Below are 16654 nucleotides of genomic sequence, written 5' to 3' on the forward strand. Positions count from 1 at the left end.
AGAATAAAAATTTTATAGCAACACTTATATAGCGCTTACTGTATGCCAGGAACCCTTCTAATATTTTGCACGCGTAGTTTTCACAATAACCCTACGAAGTCATTACCACTATTATTATTCCCGTCTTACTAAAACTGAAAGAACTGGGACACAGAAAGTGTCTTAGTCTGTTTGGGCTGCCATAAAGAAATGCTACCGACTGGGTGGCTTATAAACAACAGAAATTTACTTCTCACAGTTCTGGAGGCTGGGGGTTCAAGAGCAAGGCACCAGCATGGTTGAGTTCCGGTGAGAGCGCCCTTCCTGGTTCACAGCGTCTTCTCCTTGGGTCTTCAAGAGGTAGAAGGGGCTAGAGATTTCCATGGGGTCTCTTTTATAAGGGCACTAATCCCACTGATGAGGGCTCCACTCTTGTGACTGAAGCGCCCCACAAAGACCCCACTTCCTAATACCATCATCTTTGAGGTTTAGGACTTCTACACATGAAACTGGGGGCGTTGAGAGGGGACAAATATTCAAGCCATAGGAGAAAGGTACAACTAGTCACTGGCAGCCCTGAGACTGGAACTCAGGCAATCTGGTTCCCAAATTCAAGCTCTTAATCCTCACACTGTGCTGCTTCCTCTTTCGGGTAGAATGGCTCATTCACTGCCAGTCACATTCGTGTGCAACCCCGAGCAAGTGCAGGGGCACAGACTCAGAGCTGTCCTTCCCAGGTCTCTTTGAACTCATCACTTCTTCTCTCACTGACCCCGACACTGCCACCCCCCCCAGGTCTGGATACCACTCCCTGGCCAGCTCATCTTCTCCTATTTCTCTTCCCACCAAAATCTCTTTCCCTGTTCGACTATAAGCCCCATGAGGGTAGGGAATATGTCAATCTGTCATTGACACAGTGCCCAAAGTAGAGTGGGCACTGAATAAATGTTTGTAGGATGAGGACATTAATGAGTGAAAGGAAGTGACGTTTGCACTGTAGCAGGCAATGTAAATGGCCCGCCCAGGTCCCCTGGAATCCCTCTTTTCATGAGTTGCCCCCACCCCTTTGAGGGGCTTTCAACAACTGGCACCTGCAGCTCTTCTTCCAAGGGCTCCACTTTACCCCAAAAGCAAAGCGCCACCAGTGCCCAGGGGTTTGATTTCTAACCTCACCTTGACCCCAGAGGCTGTTAACTGGTCCTGTCAGATGTGGAGTGTGAAGGCCTAGCTTCCTTGCCTTGGGCTGGGACTGCTCTGAGGCTTAACTCACGCTCCAGAGCCCCTGCAGGATGCAATTTCTCCCTTCTCCATCCCGTTTCTGGGGAACCCAACCTCAGACATTAGGTCATCTTAAAAATGCCTCTGTTAGCCAACGCGGCTGGATGTTGGAGCACTAATAGAAAGTTGTTATACTTACAGTTTTACCATAAAAGAAAAGTAAAATATAATTAATTCTAAAACTATACGGAAATCAATGTGATTTTATATTGATGAATCAAAGGTATTTTCAGATATTGCAGTGTCTCAATCATCCCGGCAAATCTCAGCACTCCAGCCCGACACTTCTCAGCAACAGTAATGGAGATTTCTGTTGCCAGAAAGTTGGATGGTCAGCATCCAGCACGTTGCCTTCTCTGCAGGGAAGTGAGCAGAGAGCAAGTGACAAAGCTTGGCTCAATAGAAAACCTCACAAAACCAATTTCTAACTGTTACAAGGGTTTTATAACACATAATAATCATGACACCACGGGGAAAAGCCTGGTAGGATAAAATACATATCAAGTAGGTTGTTGAGATGAATATGGCCACCCTTCCAGAATTTATTTACTGGTATTTCCTTGACCTTTTAAGAGAAAATTGAGGGTAAGAAGTGGAAGTACTGATTTGGTTAAAAGGGTTCCAGGAACCAAGAGGCACGGTTTTCACATACACAGTATAAGAAAAGTCAAGGACCTAATGTATATAAATGAACTTGAAAAGCCACGTTGGCCCTCCTGTTTCCAGGCAGCCACTGCAAGTTATTCAATGAGTAGCGAATTGTGATGAATGCATTTCTGAACGTGCTCATTTAAAAACAAATGGCACCATAGTTTCAGGGTTCTAAATTGAAAAGTTAGTAACAAAAGAGCTGCTCCAAAATCCATACTCTATAAAATCCACATAGCTCATGAGGAGAATGATAAAATTATAGATCATGGCCAATTACACTCCAAAGAAAAGTTTTGAGCCTGCTGCCTTCATAAGGCCCTCTTGGAATAAAGACATAAACATAGGAATATACCATCATAGCTAAATTGCCTCATCATGCTGCCATATTTTTGTAAATAATATTTGTAATAACAGAATAATATAACCAGAAAATTTTCATGAAAAGTATTATGACTACTAATACTCAAATTCAAGAAATACTCAGATTCTTTAGGAAGCTGTAGGATGTGAATCTTTCAGAGAATGTGAAGATGGTAGGGCAAGACTTGGAGAAAGACACCCTTCCATCATGTAGTGACATCTTCTAGGGTGACACTCATGTGATGTCATACATATGATATCATCTAAGAGTGCTCCTTGAAAAGACTTTATCAAAGTTTTCCTTCGCATCACCATTTAGTGTCCACAGACAACAAGAATGTGCACAAAACCCTTTAGATTTGGGAATACAGATTTATTCTCATGATGCGATGAGCACCCAGTATCCATATTGATATGTGAATAGAGAAATAAACCATTGTAAAAAAAAAATCCCTTAGGATTTACAAGGGAATCCTTACAAATGAGACGTGGTGTACTTAAAGTCACAAGCCAAGGCAATCTGCCTTCAGAGCTGATGCCCTCAACTACATGAATGGATGGGCAGGGTTCTGTGAGGTTTGGAGTCCTTCCTTACTGGTTCAAAACTATTTTTTTTAATTATTCTTTTATTTTATTCTCTAAAATTCGGGGCAAGGGGCAGGGGACTATCTTAAGAAATTAGTGTTTCTATTAGTAAGTTTTTGGGCTATCTGAGGATTCCAGAACTTGATGTACTCAAGGCCCAGAATCCATTTGGATGTAGCATGAGAATTCTAGCCCTTTGCAAATCCTGGCTTCGGGAGCTTCCGCATTTATAAAGCAGCGTGCACCAGAATTCAGCATGTCTTTCGAGCTGGTCTGTTGAAAGCACAAGTATGTAATACAGTCAGACTTCATTTGGGCCATCCTTTGCTGGTTAGGTACATTAGCAGTGAAAGATCTGAAGGCATAAATTTGGCAGCAACTTCAAAATATCCAGTTGGTCCTGGAACGTTAACATGCTCATTATGTGCATTTATTGTGCCTGGGCTCCCCGCTGTCCAACTCTACGCTGAGTCTCCAATCAAGGAGAAGTATTGATAGGAACACGGCTAATATGACATGACTGGGGACAATACAGAGTGACATGACCTGAGGTGATGAAGACAGCACATATGGTTTCCCGACCATCCCTTCCCCCATCCCTGCCACATATCTTAATGCATATTACATCCCTGCCTTGGCAGTCCCAGACAGAAAAGCCAAAAGATATTTAGGAATCTGCGTTCATCAACCAATGGTCTACCTGAATACTGTCAGCTTGCAGACTGACTTGTACCCGCTGTCTGTGGATACCACACTCCCTCACCTTTCTTCTAGCTCTGCTTCTGGGGGCCAGGAGGCATCTCCCCAGAGCCTGCATGCCTTTCGCAAAAACCTAGGGATGCAGGATAGGAAATAAGAGAGTTATCGAGTTGGCATTTGCTCCATTAAGAGGGAAAAGCAGCAAAAAAGAGGAACAAACTGTATTTCAACCTAGGACCAGGATATAGAGGAAATAAACATCAAACCTGGACAAAATGTGTATATTTGCGGTTGCTCAAACAATCTTCTGAAACAGTAGAAGTGCACCCATTCCTGGCCCCATGACGCAAAGCCTCGGCAGCCCACGTTTAAGTAGACACTGTATTTTATATTCAGAACAATAGTTTATGTAATGCCTAAATTTACAGCAAATACATAGGACTATAGCTGAACAACACACTAGTGTCCTAAACGTAGGGAATTCTCAATGTGCAGTATTGTATTGTATCCAGAGAGTAATTTGAGAATTTCCTATGTAAATTCTTGATTGACCTAGACATTAGGGAAACGTCTTACAATTTCTAAAAATGTTTTCTCTTCATTCAATAGGAATCACTGTCCGTCTTCTTCAGAGAGCATTCAGTATGTACTGATTTAAATTTTTCACCCCAAATTCATGGGCAAATTCAACACTAAAACTAAACTGCACCTAACTTGATATTTCTTTGAGGATTAAGAAGCTTATTGTGAGATCTCCCTGAACTCAGGAATTTCATGATGATTTCAGCTTGTGTTGCATAAAAGAAGTGGAAACACAGCAGCAGGCAGATGACCTGAATTTGGTGTACAGAGGAGCAGTGTCTGTCCTGGCATTTGGGGGAAAATATCCCTCCAGGGGTCTTCTCACTTTAGGAGTGAAAAAAAAAAAAAAAAAAACCACAATATGAACTCTTTCACCTTAGGTGGTTAAGCCAAAAACAAGGAGAGTTTTCTGTCTACGTATACCATTACTTGCCTCATATACACTATAAAACCATGCTCAGAAAATTAAGATCAAGCAAGGCCAACCTGCATTTTAAATCCCATGGTGGTAATCTGGGATAAGACAGGGTTTCTCTTTAGGCCGATGAATGAGAATTTTTTCTCCTTAAAAAGAAAACGATTGTCGTCTTTTAGGAGAGAGATAAAGGCAAAAGACACATAAAGTCACGAGCTTAAAATGGACTTTCATTTCTAAAAAAATGTGCTGGGTCAATGGAATTACAATAGGACTTGTTATGTGAGATTTGGTTATAAATGAATAAAGAAACCAATAAGATGAGGATATCACACTAATGAAAAAAGAATTATTAAATTCCTGCCCTTTTTGATGTTTCCTCTGACAATTAGTATTTCCCTCCTCATCAGATGATACAAACTCTAGGCAAATTTCCAAAGGAATTAAGTAATAAAACGTGTTTTGAGGATAAGAAAGAAAGAGGAAAGAAGGAAAATAAAGAGAGAAAGAAAAAGACTGAGACAGAGAATGGAGAAAGTAAAAGAAAGGCCTCTTTAAAAGAGCTTGTAGGACTTGAATTAAGTATGGCATTAATTTTTTTTCCACCAAGACTTAGTCTTGGCAGGTTTCTGCTAAAATGCAGGAATTTCATGGATGTGGGAACTGGTGATGGAAAATGCATTATTATACACAACAATTGTTGTACTTGAGAGAAACTGTATGGGAAAAAATAACACCCTAGAATAAATACAAATGAAATTCATGTATCAAAACCAATACTGTGAAAATAGTTTAAATGTTTCTTGAATTTATATCTAGTCATTAACCTAAATGCAGATTTTAGTTCAAGCCACACTTCTGCCTCATGGTCAGAAGGCCTGAAAACCTGTGGCGTGGAAAATTGGCAGGATAAAGAATATTGAATTGGTCTCCGTGAAAAAACAGATTTTGGCAGCCATAACCTCCTCCTTGAACAGGTTCCCCCCCAGCAGTCAAATTCTCCTCCCTGTTTCCCTCTTGTCCCAGGAAAGAGGCCAGGAAGGCCATATATTAGCGAAAACAGCAAGCAGATGTCAACCTGACCATTCACCAAAGGACCTTTCTCATTGGCTTTGAGTTCCATGGTCAGGATGAGGCCCCCAGAAGGTCCCAACCCTAGACTCAGCCTCAGAGAGGCTAGAAGTTTCCATTTCTACTAACTTTGGTTCCCTCTTTCCTTGGAGAAAGAGGTGGAGGGAGGCATCTGCCACAACCAATGACCCTAAAAGAAACTGCAAATTCACAAATGGAAATGATAAATTCACTTGCAGAAATCCTTAAAATCTATTCCTCTCTTCCACTCCCACCCCATCCTTTTTAATGCCACGTTCTGTTACCTCAAGGAAACTTGACACTTCCTCAGAGTTTTATTTCGGCTAGAGGACAAAATCCAGGGACTTCAAAATCCTTTCTCTACCTGGGAAGATCCTAAGGGCCCGCCTCACCCCTGGGGCCCACCTCACCCTCTCCTGGGGCTAGTCCTAAATCCAGCTCCATTTAGCAGCCCAGGGTTGGTGGAAAGTATTTTCCTTCCAACCTCCTCCAAACCCCACAGCTTGAGAGGAAATGTTCCCCAGGCCCCTCCGGGGGGTTTGGGGCCCTTTGCATGAGCGAAATGGGGCGAGAACGTCCTGCTGAGTGAATATTGTATCCTGTGCTGTCTGTGCCTCTCTCAGTGGTTTCACCCTGATCTTTTCTCTCTTTGCAGCTGGTTAATAATCCACTAGCAAGTCAGGCTGCAGCGGCTGCAGCAGCAGCAGCCATGGGCTCCATAGCAAGCTCACAGGCCTTTGGCAATACCCTCTCCAGTCTTCAGGGGGTCACGGGTCAACTAGTTACTAATGCACAAGGACAGGTGAGTGGGAGACGGGGACAAGAGTGAATTTTTATGGCAGCTTGAACTCGGAAAGGAAATGAATTTCTTTTGCATGACAGTGATATGTAACCGCATCCATTCGAGGCAAATAAATAATGTTTACTAGCAATGTCAAGAATAGGAGAAGGTTTGGGAGGTGTTTCTATATTTTAGAAGCGAGAATTTTTTTCCTTCCGCCTAGAATGTCTAAGTTTTATTTTAGTTTTATTTCTATACGATGGCTCATGTTATGACCTTAATGGAAGAAATTACTTTTCAAGACTGGGGCACTCTTTGAAAAAAAGGTTACATTTTTAAAATAAAATTTCGGTTTTGTCTTTTTATTTTTTCACTTTTTTTTTAACTTGGATAATGGAGGAAACTGGTAAGTTTCCCTCCCTAATTGCTCCAAGCTTTCTAAATTAGCCTTAATAAAGCTATGAGTCTATGAGAAGTTCATGGGCAACAACTGAAAAAGTTCTGTGAAAACAACGAAGAAAACGGGTGAGTGAGAGTGAAGCCGGCTGCCAGTCGGCTGCACCTGCCCGGCCTCCTGATGATTCTCACAAAGCTTGGTGGCCTTTTGTGTGCGCCTGGGTTTACTCCAGTCCCTCCAGGGCCAGCGAGCCTTCCTCATGTGGTGGGCAGCGCGCCTGTTCCCTTACACTGCTAATGTGCTCACATAGCGATCACCAAGACACTGACAGAGCGTCCAGGAGGGTGGCTCCCTCTTCAAGAGCCCCATAAACCTGAATAAAATAAAAGCTGCATGAACAGCAAACAAGAGTTGAAGCCGATGGTGTCAGGGATGCCCTCCATTCACAGACCTGACACACAGCCCAGCCTCAGTGGTTGGGGCGCCTCATTCTCAGATTCTGCTGTTTCTGCTGATGAAACACACAGAGAAGCAGCTTGCATCCTTGCCAAGATTTGTCCTCCCAGACTCATTTACCCCACAGTGAGTTTCCTACCCTCTGCTTGGCCTGCTCCGTGGAGAACAGAAATTGCAGTGTCTTGAACCCTGTTTTTATTTTACATAGAGAGTAAACAGAGATGCATTATAAGCTAAACTGTCTCCATCCACGTCCCAGGGAAAAAAAGCTGACCTTGTTATATTTCCTGGGCGGGTGCAGGATTGTCCCGTCAGAACCCCGAGGGCTGAACGATGGAGCTTGTCAGAGAGCAGCCCCAGGTAATGAATCATCTTATCACAGGTGCACACCACACATATTAAAGGAGGGTTGTATGAACACCGTGCCCTCCACAGTCACCTTTCAATGTCGGCTTTAACCCTTGTTCCAATCCCTTTTCATCAAAGGATCATTTTATGCAGCCGGCTCTAAATAGAGGCTCTCAAAAGCCTATTAAGATTTCTGGAGGGATGGGGTATTGGTGTGGAGGACAAGTTAGTTATAATATCCATAACTCATGCTCAGATCTGGTCGATTCTAGAAGCTGTTGCCTAGAGTTGTGCCCAAAATAAAACACCCCGATTCATTCCTGCCAGGCGACTGGCCCTTGAGATGTCAATTGTAAGAGTTCAAGATAGACATCATAACCACTGACGTGTACTTCCCTCTGATTTTTCTGTTCCAGGGTCCAAGTCAAATGTACCAGTATGCTCACCACTTGAGTATTTGTGATGGAGAAAATGCTTTATTGTTTAGAAGGAATTATTAGGAGTTGATTCTTCCGATGACTTAATGGCTAATCGTCTTGCCAGTTACAAATCCTCCTCCTTCTCAGGGGCTAGAGTCACAGCTTTTGCTTTGTATGGCCTTTGCCAGCTCCCATCCCAAGTATAGCTCTCCCAGCCCACAAGTGCCCATAAGAAAACGGGCTTCAAAGCAGAAGCTTCATGGGTACTCTGCATTGATTGAATGAGAGTTGATTTTACTTTAACATTTTTTATTTTAGAAACTGTGTTATGATAGTTGATTTGATATGGTACACAAAGCTCCTAAAGTGAAAAAAAATTACATTTACAGAGAAATCAATAATGCCCACTCATGAAGTCTTGTCTGAGAGTTTTCGACACATGCCCAGTGGCATCTGGTCCCCCCCTCTCCAGTGCAAGAAGAGATCAAGACACTCACATTTCCCAAGTAGATGAATTGGCCACATTCATGTAGCACTGTTTGGGTTTTTTTTAATCTTTGTAATATAAACATAATCAGCCTCCCAGAAAAAGATGCATGCACTGCATCTCTTGGAGCAAAGATTCTTGTTTGAGCCTTATGAGGTAGTCAAATTACACCAAAGAACCACAAAATTCTTTCTTGTGTGTGTGTGTGCGTGTGTATTCCTTTGGCTTGTATTAATGTGGTACAAAAGGCAAGAATACATTGGAATGAGGTTAATATAATCAGTCTTCCTCAAAATATCGTGGAAACCAGGGTTACTACACCCAGCCCATTTTCAGTTCCTTAAAAATCTCCACAGAGCTTTCCCAGAAAAGGCACAAAGAGAAAATTCTTAATATCTTTAGAGATTCTTTCATTTGAGTTCTTGATGCCAGCTATTTGTTACATTGGAAAGTTCACCTGGGAGTAATAACATTAAAATCTAAACATAAGTTTGAAAAGCGTGTTTTCCTCCTCTGATAATTTAGTGAGGCAGATCTGTTGAGAAGGCACCAAGCAGGGGCATTCTGTTCCCAGAAATGCCCTGATCCTTGCTCCCCACTGCTAAGATGCTCTTGGCTACCTGGAAACCAAAGTGGGATCACCCAGTAGGTAAGAGCCCTGACCGAATTCAGACCTGCCTGGGGCTGGCTTTAGGCTCTACGTCTTTCTCGTCTTATGACCTAGGGACTATGACTTAACCTATGTAAGCCGGAGACATCCTCAAAGTTCTAACGGAACCTCTGTGGAGCAGCCTGGGCCAGCGGCTTGTGCTCCCAGGGCAAGTGGTCCTAGGTCGGCTTCCTCGGCTGGGCAGATGCCCACCCCCTGGAATGTTCCTGCAGACTCGGCCTTCCACTCTCAACAATAAGAAATCTCACCACCTAGGGCTACGCTTTTGCTTCCCTGTCTTGGAATCTGACTGTGTTTCCATTTACTGGATCTCGGTAAATTTAAAGGGATGGGAAATCTTCATACATTTAAGGATTTTTTTTTCAATCAGTAGTTATAAGCAAATATAGAGAAAAAGTTTCTGTCACCTTTCTGACCCTGCCATTTATTTGCAGTTAATTCACAAGTCAGACATTGTTCCAAAGAGTAATTAATTTTAACAGAAATCCTACATCCTAAAGCCACAAAGCTCACATCTTACCCAGGGATGTTAAAGTATTTTAAACATGTATTCTACCCAACTCTACTCTGAAATAAGAAAGCAGCAGATATTTTACTGGTAATTAGTGATCATGAAATTGATAATGGCTATGGCATTGCTGAGAAGAACATTCTAGTTCTCTTTACTTAGCAGATCAGGAACTCGTGCAAGTGTGGAAACTAGGTAATGGAATGAGTGCTAAGCTATACACTTTTCTGAATCCCGGGTTGCCCAATAACTAGCTCTGTGACCTTGAGCAAATTACTTGAGCTCTCTGAGCATCAATTTCATTATAAAATAAGGAGAATAAAATCTAGGCCCCTAGATTATGAAGATTAAATGAGATAATGTGTGAAAAAAGCCTACAATAGTAACTGAGTGCACAAAGACTCAATAAATGGTTGCCATAATTAGCATCATCATCATCACCGTCATAGTTTAGAGTTTTGTCTAGCATTTTCTGGAAACCTGTACTTGGCAGCACAGCGTACAAAGAGAATGGGCTCTGGAACCAGCCCACCATTTACCTGTTGTGAGACCTTGGGCAATCGACTTACCCTCTCTGTGCCTCAATTTCTTCATCTGAAAACTGAGGATAATAATTTTTTAGCACCAGCTCCTAGGATTAAAGTGCTTAGAACAGGGTCAGGCACACAGTCATTACTCATTAATGCTATCACTTAATAAGAGCTATCTGTTATTATTAGTCAAAATGCAAACGCTTTTAGTTCATGAGTGTGCACAAACCTGTCTGAGAGTGAGGAGTCTGAGAATGTGAGAATCTTAGTAGTAAGACATTAAGTTATTTTAAGGAAATCTCATCCTTAGTTGAGTATAGTTCAGTAGCTGTGTGTGTGAGTGTGTGTGTATTTGTGTGTGTGTGTGTGTGTGTGTGTGTTCCTAACGCTCATTCAGTGGGTATGTTCAGGATTTGGCAAGTAGATTTACCATCGATTTGCTCAGCTATAGAATTGGCTTGCCTGGTGCCCCTGGCAGTATCTCCTTATTGGCATTATTGCAGAAAAGTAAAAGCAAATGAAAGTTTATTTTATCCTGGGGCCAGAGAAAGCATTTTACATTTTAACTGAAGCTCAGGATGTTTCCTGTTGAAATTAGTTCTCGACCACTGCGAAATTGTCTTAAGTGGCAGCGAGTCAAGTCAAAGATCCTCCCTTCAGTCTGTAAAAATCAACTAGACATTATTTTAAAAAAAATTTTATTAGGTATAATTGACATATAACATTATATTAGTTTCAGGTGTACAACAGGATTTGATATTTGTGTATGTTGTGAAATGATCACCATACTAAGTCTAGTTAACGTTCGTCACATACATAGTGACAAAATGTTTTTTCTTGTGATAAGAATTTCAAGATCTACTCTTTTAGAAACTTTCAAATATGCAATATAGAATTAATAAGCATTGTCACTATGCTATATATTATATCCCCATGACTTATTTATTTCATCACTGGAAGTTTGTACCTTTTGACCCAGTCACCCATATAACATTTTCTTAATATATAAAAAGAAGAAAGAATTAAAGGGACTTACCTATTCAGGTTACCCAAGAATACACACACCATTCCATGAAGGAATGAGGGCTGAGCCGAGATGGTTCGGTGAGAAGGAGGGGTTTGCTGTCACAGTGTAGGATAGTGGCTGCCTCCTAAAATGACCACAATGCCACGATTGAAGGAAAACAATCTACTGATACTAACAGCAGCCTGTGCACTGTGGCTTAGAGAATACAACCTTGACCGCACAAAACCATTGATGGTGAGTCACCTCTGTTCAACAGTGGGCTGTTGGAACACCACTGGCACCATGTTTGTACATACCAACTGGAAGATCATTCTAATATCATAATTTTCAAATGCGGTCAAAAATATGTCTTAGAATTGAAGAAACATGATGCTTACAGCAGGATGTTCCTCTGGATGATAATAAGCTAAATGATGTCTCTAGAAGGCAATTGAATAGTTAAGAGCATGAGCTTTGAAGGAAATGGGTCTGATCAGAACACATTTCAAGCTGTGTGGCCTTGGATAAATTACAGAACTTTTCTGGGCCTCTGTTTCCTCATCAGTAAAACCAGAGGGATAAGACTTCTCACCTATTTTTGTTGTGGGTTTAACTTGATACTAGCAAGGGCAGTGCTCAGTGCCTGAGATGTCTTAAGCATCTCATAAATTGTAGTAATGTATTAAAAACTAATAGGTTATAGCTATTCTCTTTAGGATGAAAAACCAGTAACTGACCCCAAACTATGGGTTGCTAAAGTAATTCAACATACAATTTAAATAGAAAGATGAGAATCTTTTAGAGAAAACCACTACAAGGTGAATGAAGATAAAGTTATAATAAATGCAAATCTCAGCCAAAGATATAATTGAGATATAATAAATTTACTCTGTAAGTGTCCATTGAGTCCTTTGTGGGTTTTATTAGGTCTGGTCAGAGAACTAACAAAGCTATAGCTGCCTGAGTTTGTAAAATTCACTTCAAACCCTGTGCAAAGGAGATGAGTGTGTCACTTTGACCATGTAACCAGAGCAGATGAGGGCATCAGACAGATCCAGCCAAAGCCAGTGGATCAGGAATTTAGGAAGTTTCACATATATGCTTGTATTTCATTTTTAATAATGAAACACATTAAACATAAAGAAAAAAATTTTTACAAAAAAATAATGCAAAAGACATCCTTGTTCAAGTACCTAGATGTTAACAATTTTCCATATTAGCCTCGGTTCTCTTGCTTACTTTTAAAAGAAATAAAATATTACTGATACAGCTAAGGCCTTCACACCCTCTCTCTCCTGTGCCTCGCTTTCCCTTCCCGAGTGACTGAGATGATAACGTTGGTGAGTCCTTTCTGTGCAAGTTTTACATTTTTACTACAAAATATTGATTGGGAAAAAAAAAGCGCTACAAAATCATATGTACAGAATACCATTTTTAAATACAAAAAGAATATACTGTTTGGACATTTTGCATAAAGAAGAATCAAACACGTTTGTTGAAAATTCAGAGTAGGCGTCTAAACATTCAGAGTTGGTGTTTCTATATGTTCCCCCAAATATTAGGAACAGAGCAATCTATTTATGTAATATGCCCAACCAACGGGTTTGGCCACATTTTCTAGACCAAAACTCAGAACAGTCTGACAAAAGATTTTATTTTCTCATTTGAAAATATTATTATACAAAGTTTGTAAAAGGTGTAAAAATTCAATCCTGTTGAGTGAAATACATATCAAATAGCATTTTTTAATAGAATAACATTGTTAAAAGAAGCTCTTTCTAGAGACTGGGAAATCTATGTTCATGGGGTTAGTAACATTATAAGAATTTTACCCTGGCTTCATCCGAGTAATAAAGATAAAATAATAACAACAATAAACCACCTCAATCTTTCCACTAACATATCAAATTTCCCCTTTGAGCCCAATTGAGAGCTTTATTTCCTCATTTCGGGAGAGGCCATTGCATTAAAGCAGTTTTTCCCTAAGTGTGCGCCTCGTGGGGGGGAAAACGAGCCCCTCAAGACGCTGCACAAACGAGGGGTCCCGAGTGGGATGCGCGGGGCGATCCGGGCCTGGCCGCCGAGGACACGTGTCCCGCGCGGCTGGTGACAGTGGAGCCAGGTGGGCGACCCGCCCCGCGGAGCTGACGCGCCACAAACCTCTTTAACCTTTTTAAGCCCGCTTTCCTAAACTCACTGTCCACACAGCATTGCACAGAATTGCCGTTGGCAGAGCGCACTTTGGGAAACGCGGCAGGAAGTAATTCACATCCCTGCCTATGCACGTTTCCCAACGGGAGCTAATGATTTAAATCCGAAAGGAAGCACCTCCAATGGGTTCTGCTTTGCAGCGGGGACTCAGCGGTGATCCCCGTGCTGCCATTTCGGGTGCACACACCTAAACGTGGCACGTTTGCAGAAAGAAGGGCTCTCGCACCACAGAGCCTAATGGGAACACCGAGGGCAGATAAACGCCTGGCAGTCCCGAGGCCCCCCCGCCCCCGGCGCGCGCTCTGGAGCTTTGTCCTCTGCAGTGACTGGTCAGAGGTAGGGTGGCGGGGGTCGCTGGGCGGAATGGGCCCGGACTTCGCCCTCAGTCCTCTCCCTTCTGAGGAGCAGGGCGTCCCGGATGGCAAATGGCGCTAATGAGCCCTGATGGCCCTCGGCTCCGCGGTGATTACGCGGAGATGGATTTGATGGGAGGCCTTGCTTCTGTAGTGGCTGAGCTGATGACACGAGGGACGTAATCAGGTCTCAGAGCTGATCGGTGCCATCAGCAGAAGCACGGCGCTGTCCCTCATTATGACAGCCAATTGTTCAGCCCAGACCTTCGCTGCCCGGCCAAAGGTCGCCTCTCCCGCTCCCTTACCGCCCGCATTTCTGAAGCGAAAGGGTTAATCGCATTAGCGTCTTCACCCCAAAGAGGCGGCCAACTTAAAGAACTGAAGATAACGCACCCTCTGAAATCTTTCTTTCTACCCTCCTCTCCCACCAGAACTCAGCAGTGCAACCTGTCCTGTACAGTTAAAGAGATGGGCAGAAATATGCAAGTGAAAAAAAAAATCCAGTTTGGGGAATTCCCTGGGAAGATGGAGCCAGAGAGAACAAAGGTCTCTCTCATCTAAACAGAACATGGATTTTTGAGCTGTCACATTTTTTTCCTCTGGCCACCGCATCTTTTTTTTTTTTTTTAATTCTTTATCCATGAGTATTTCATTTTCCTGGGAATAGGGAAATTTTTTCTTGTGTAGGCTCCCGAGTCAAAACTGTTGGCACCTTCCTTCTAAAGAATGGGAGAGGGGCCAATTAACAAACGGAGCAACCTAATTAACAGCGATAATTCTAAACAAGAAATAAGGTACAAGCCGCCATTCGCAGACAGCTCCCTCAGAACTAGTTTGACTTCTCAGATCTGTGTTCCACCAGCAGAGTTTACATTCCAATTAGTGCGCCCTTATGTCAAAATAATATCATTAACTAATGTTCGTGTGGCTCATTTCAGTGTGCAAAGTTCTTTAACGGACTTAGATCTTAGAGAGGCGGTAGTTTTTAGCTGAATGTTCCTTAGGCTAAGTGATTTCTACAAAGGAGTAATGGAAATAATGATATCTCCCATGCACTGAGCCTCCACCATGGTGCTGGTAGCATCTGTGATCCTGCGCAAGCACGGGTTCGATTACCTGTAATCTGCAGGTTTGATTATCCCAGCTGTGCAGATGAGCAAGCTCTCAGGATGCTGAGAGCTAAATTGGCTTCATGGGGTGACACCTTTAGTAAGTGGCAAAACCAAGATCTGAGCCCCAAGCCCACACCCATCCTCCCGTACCACCCTCACTTTCTTGAGTTCAAAGACCTAGTTCATTTCCTGGATGCTCCACAGATGTGTCACAATTCCAGAACCTTCATTGCTCCATCTGCCAATGGAAACTGTAATTCCTGCCCTATCAAGCTCACAGATTTCTCTTGAAGGCATATAACCACCCCCCACACCTGAAAACTGTGAAGAGCTGTAAACCTTACCAAAATAAATAGGTATAGGGCATTTTAATCAATATTCTCACCATTGCTATTTTTGCTGATCAAAGGAACCGGAGAAGTAGATTCAGAGAAGTCTCTAAAGTAATGAGATAATCTTGAAACATCAATCCCAGAGGTCCATTTCACCTTACCAGAGAAAATCAGTCTCAAGGCATGGGGACCTGGGGGACCCAGCCTTCCGGGTCTCCTGCCTTCCAGCAAGCCTTCCTAGCTGTTAGGAAAGAAATGCGTGGTACGGGCTTCATACGGGCACTCTCCAAAGTGAGCCTTTCAGAGCTAAACAGGAAATTCTATCCCAGTGAATGTTCTATTGGGCTTTTTGTAAAATCACAGAGCAAAATGACTTTGGAATTGATTAAGCTCCCAGAGTGGCAAGGCTCCAGACCTTTCTAGAGCCTCCCCTTTGGAAGCTGCGCCTCTAATGAAGCAAGCCCTTACTAAGGAGAAATATTTATCCTATATTATGCGTCTAAGAAACCACTGATTTTAGTTACATCACCAATTTAATAACAGCTTTTTTGGAATGGAAGAAAATACAATCACATTAAAAATATATCAACTGTTAGGGGCAGCCTAATTTCACACATATTAAAATGTAAAAAATGTAGAGGTCTTATTGGGGGACTGTGTTATTTATCTGATAAATAGCCTTAACCAAATTCAGTAGCCAAAAGACTGTCCACTGGGCTGTTGATGATAGCTTTTTTGTACTTAGTTTCTAGTGAAAAGTCAAGGATGGAAGTAGAAGCTCATTTTTTCCGACTAGAGAATGAAAATCAAACTTGATTTGGGTCTAGAGGCAAGGAAAGAGAGGAAGTGCTGAATTTTGACTTAGCAGCCCTGGAGTAACATCAGCTTTTTCTGCAAATGATTTTTATGGTTAAGCAGAGCATTATCAGAGAGGGGAGAACATTGAATTCACATGTGAGATGCATTCAACCGCCAAATAAATGTTCATTGTACCATTTGCTACACACGTGCCCAATACTGCACCCAAGTTTCATATTGGCCTGTAATTTGTTGAGATGATGCATTCTTCTTAAAGATGTAGGCATCACGTCATCAACCCTGGGCCAATAAGAGAGAATTGAGGAAGAGACCAGAGATAGATAGGAATGGAAAAGTTACAACTCAGAGCAGAGAGAGAAGCCAGGTTCAAGTTCAAATGTACACAAGTAGGCCTTTGCACGATCCAATTGAATTTAACGCATTAGCCATAAAACATTGCTCCAAATCGCTATTCATCTCATCAGCTAACTTTTTGCACCTTATAAAATTAACAGCGTAAGTAGATCCTCAGAAGATGTCATAAAGTGGAGCGCTCAGAATATGACAGTCAAGTCAAGACGAGATGCAACTTTATAAACAAATGG

General features: G+C 42.1%; 1 protein-coding gene across 9 annotated transcripts in view; it reads left to right on the top strand.

Annotated features, from left to right (window-relative positions):
- POU6F2 (POU class 6 homeobox 2) overlaps positions 1-16654 on the top strand; it is a 459268-nt gene that overhangs the window by 399395 nt on the left and 43219 nt on the right. For 4 of the 9 annotated variants that reach the window (XM_070264189.1, XM_070264187.1, XM_070264188.1 and 1 more), the window contains one exon: positions 6297-6443. The exons of the other annotated variants lie outside the window; for them this stretch is intronic. In XM_070264189.1, coding sequence (XP_070120290.1) covers positions 6297-6443 — 147 coding nt within the window. The remainder of the gene's footprint in view (positions 1-6296; positions 6444-16654) is intronic. 9 annotated transcript variants of the gene reach the window in all.

This window comes from Equus caballus, chromosome 4 (genome assembly GCF_041296265.1).
Source record: "Equus caballus isolate H_3958 breed thoroughbred chromosome 4, TB-T2T, whole genome shotgun sequence".
Taxonomy (NCBI): domain Eukaryota; kingdom Metazoa; phylum Chordata; class Mammalia; order Perissodactyla; family Equidae; genus Equus; species Equus caballus.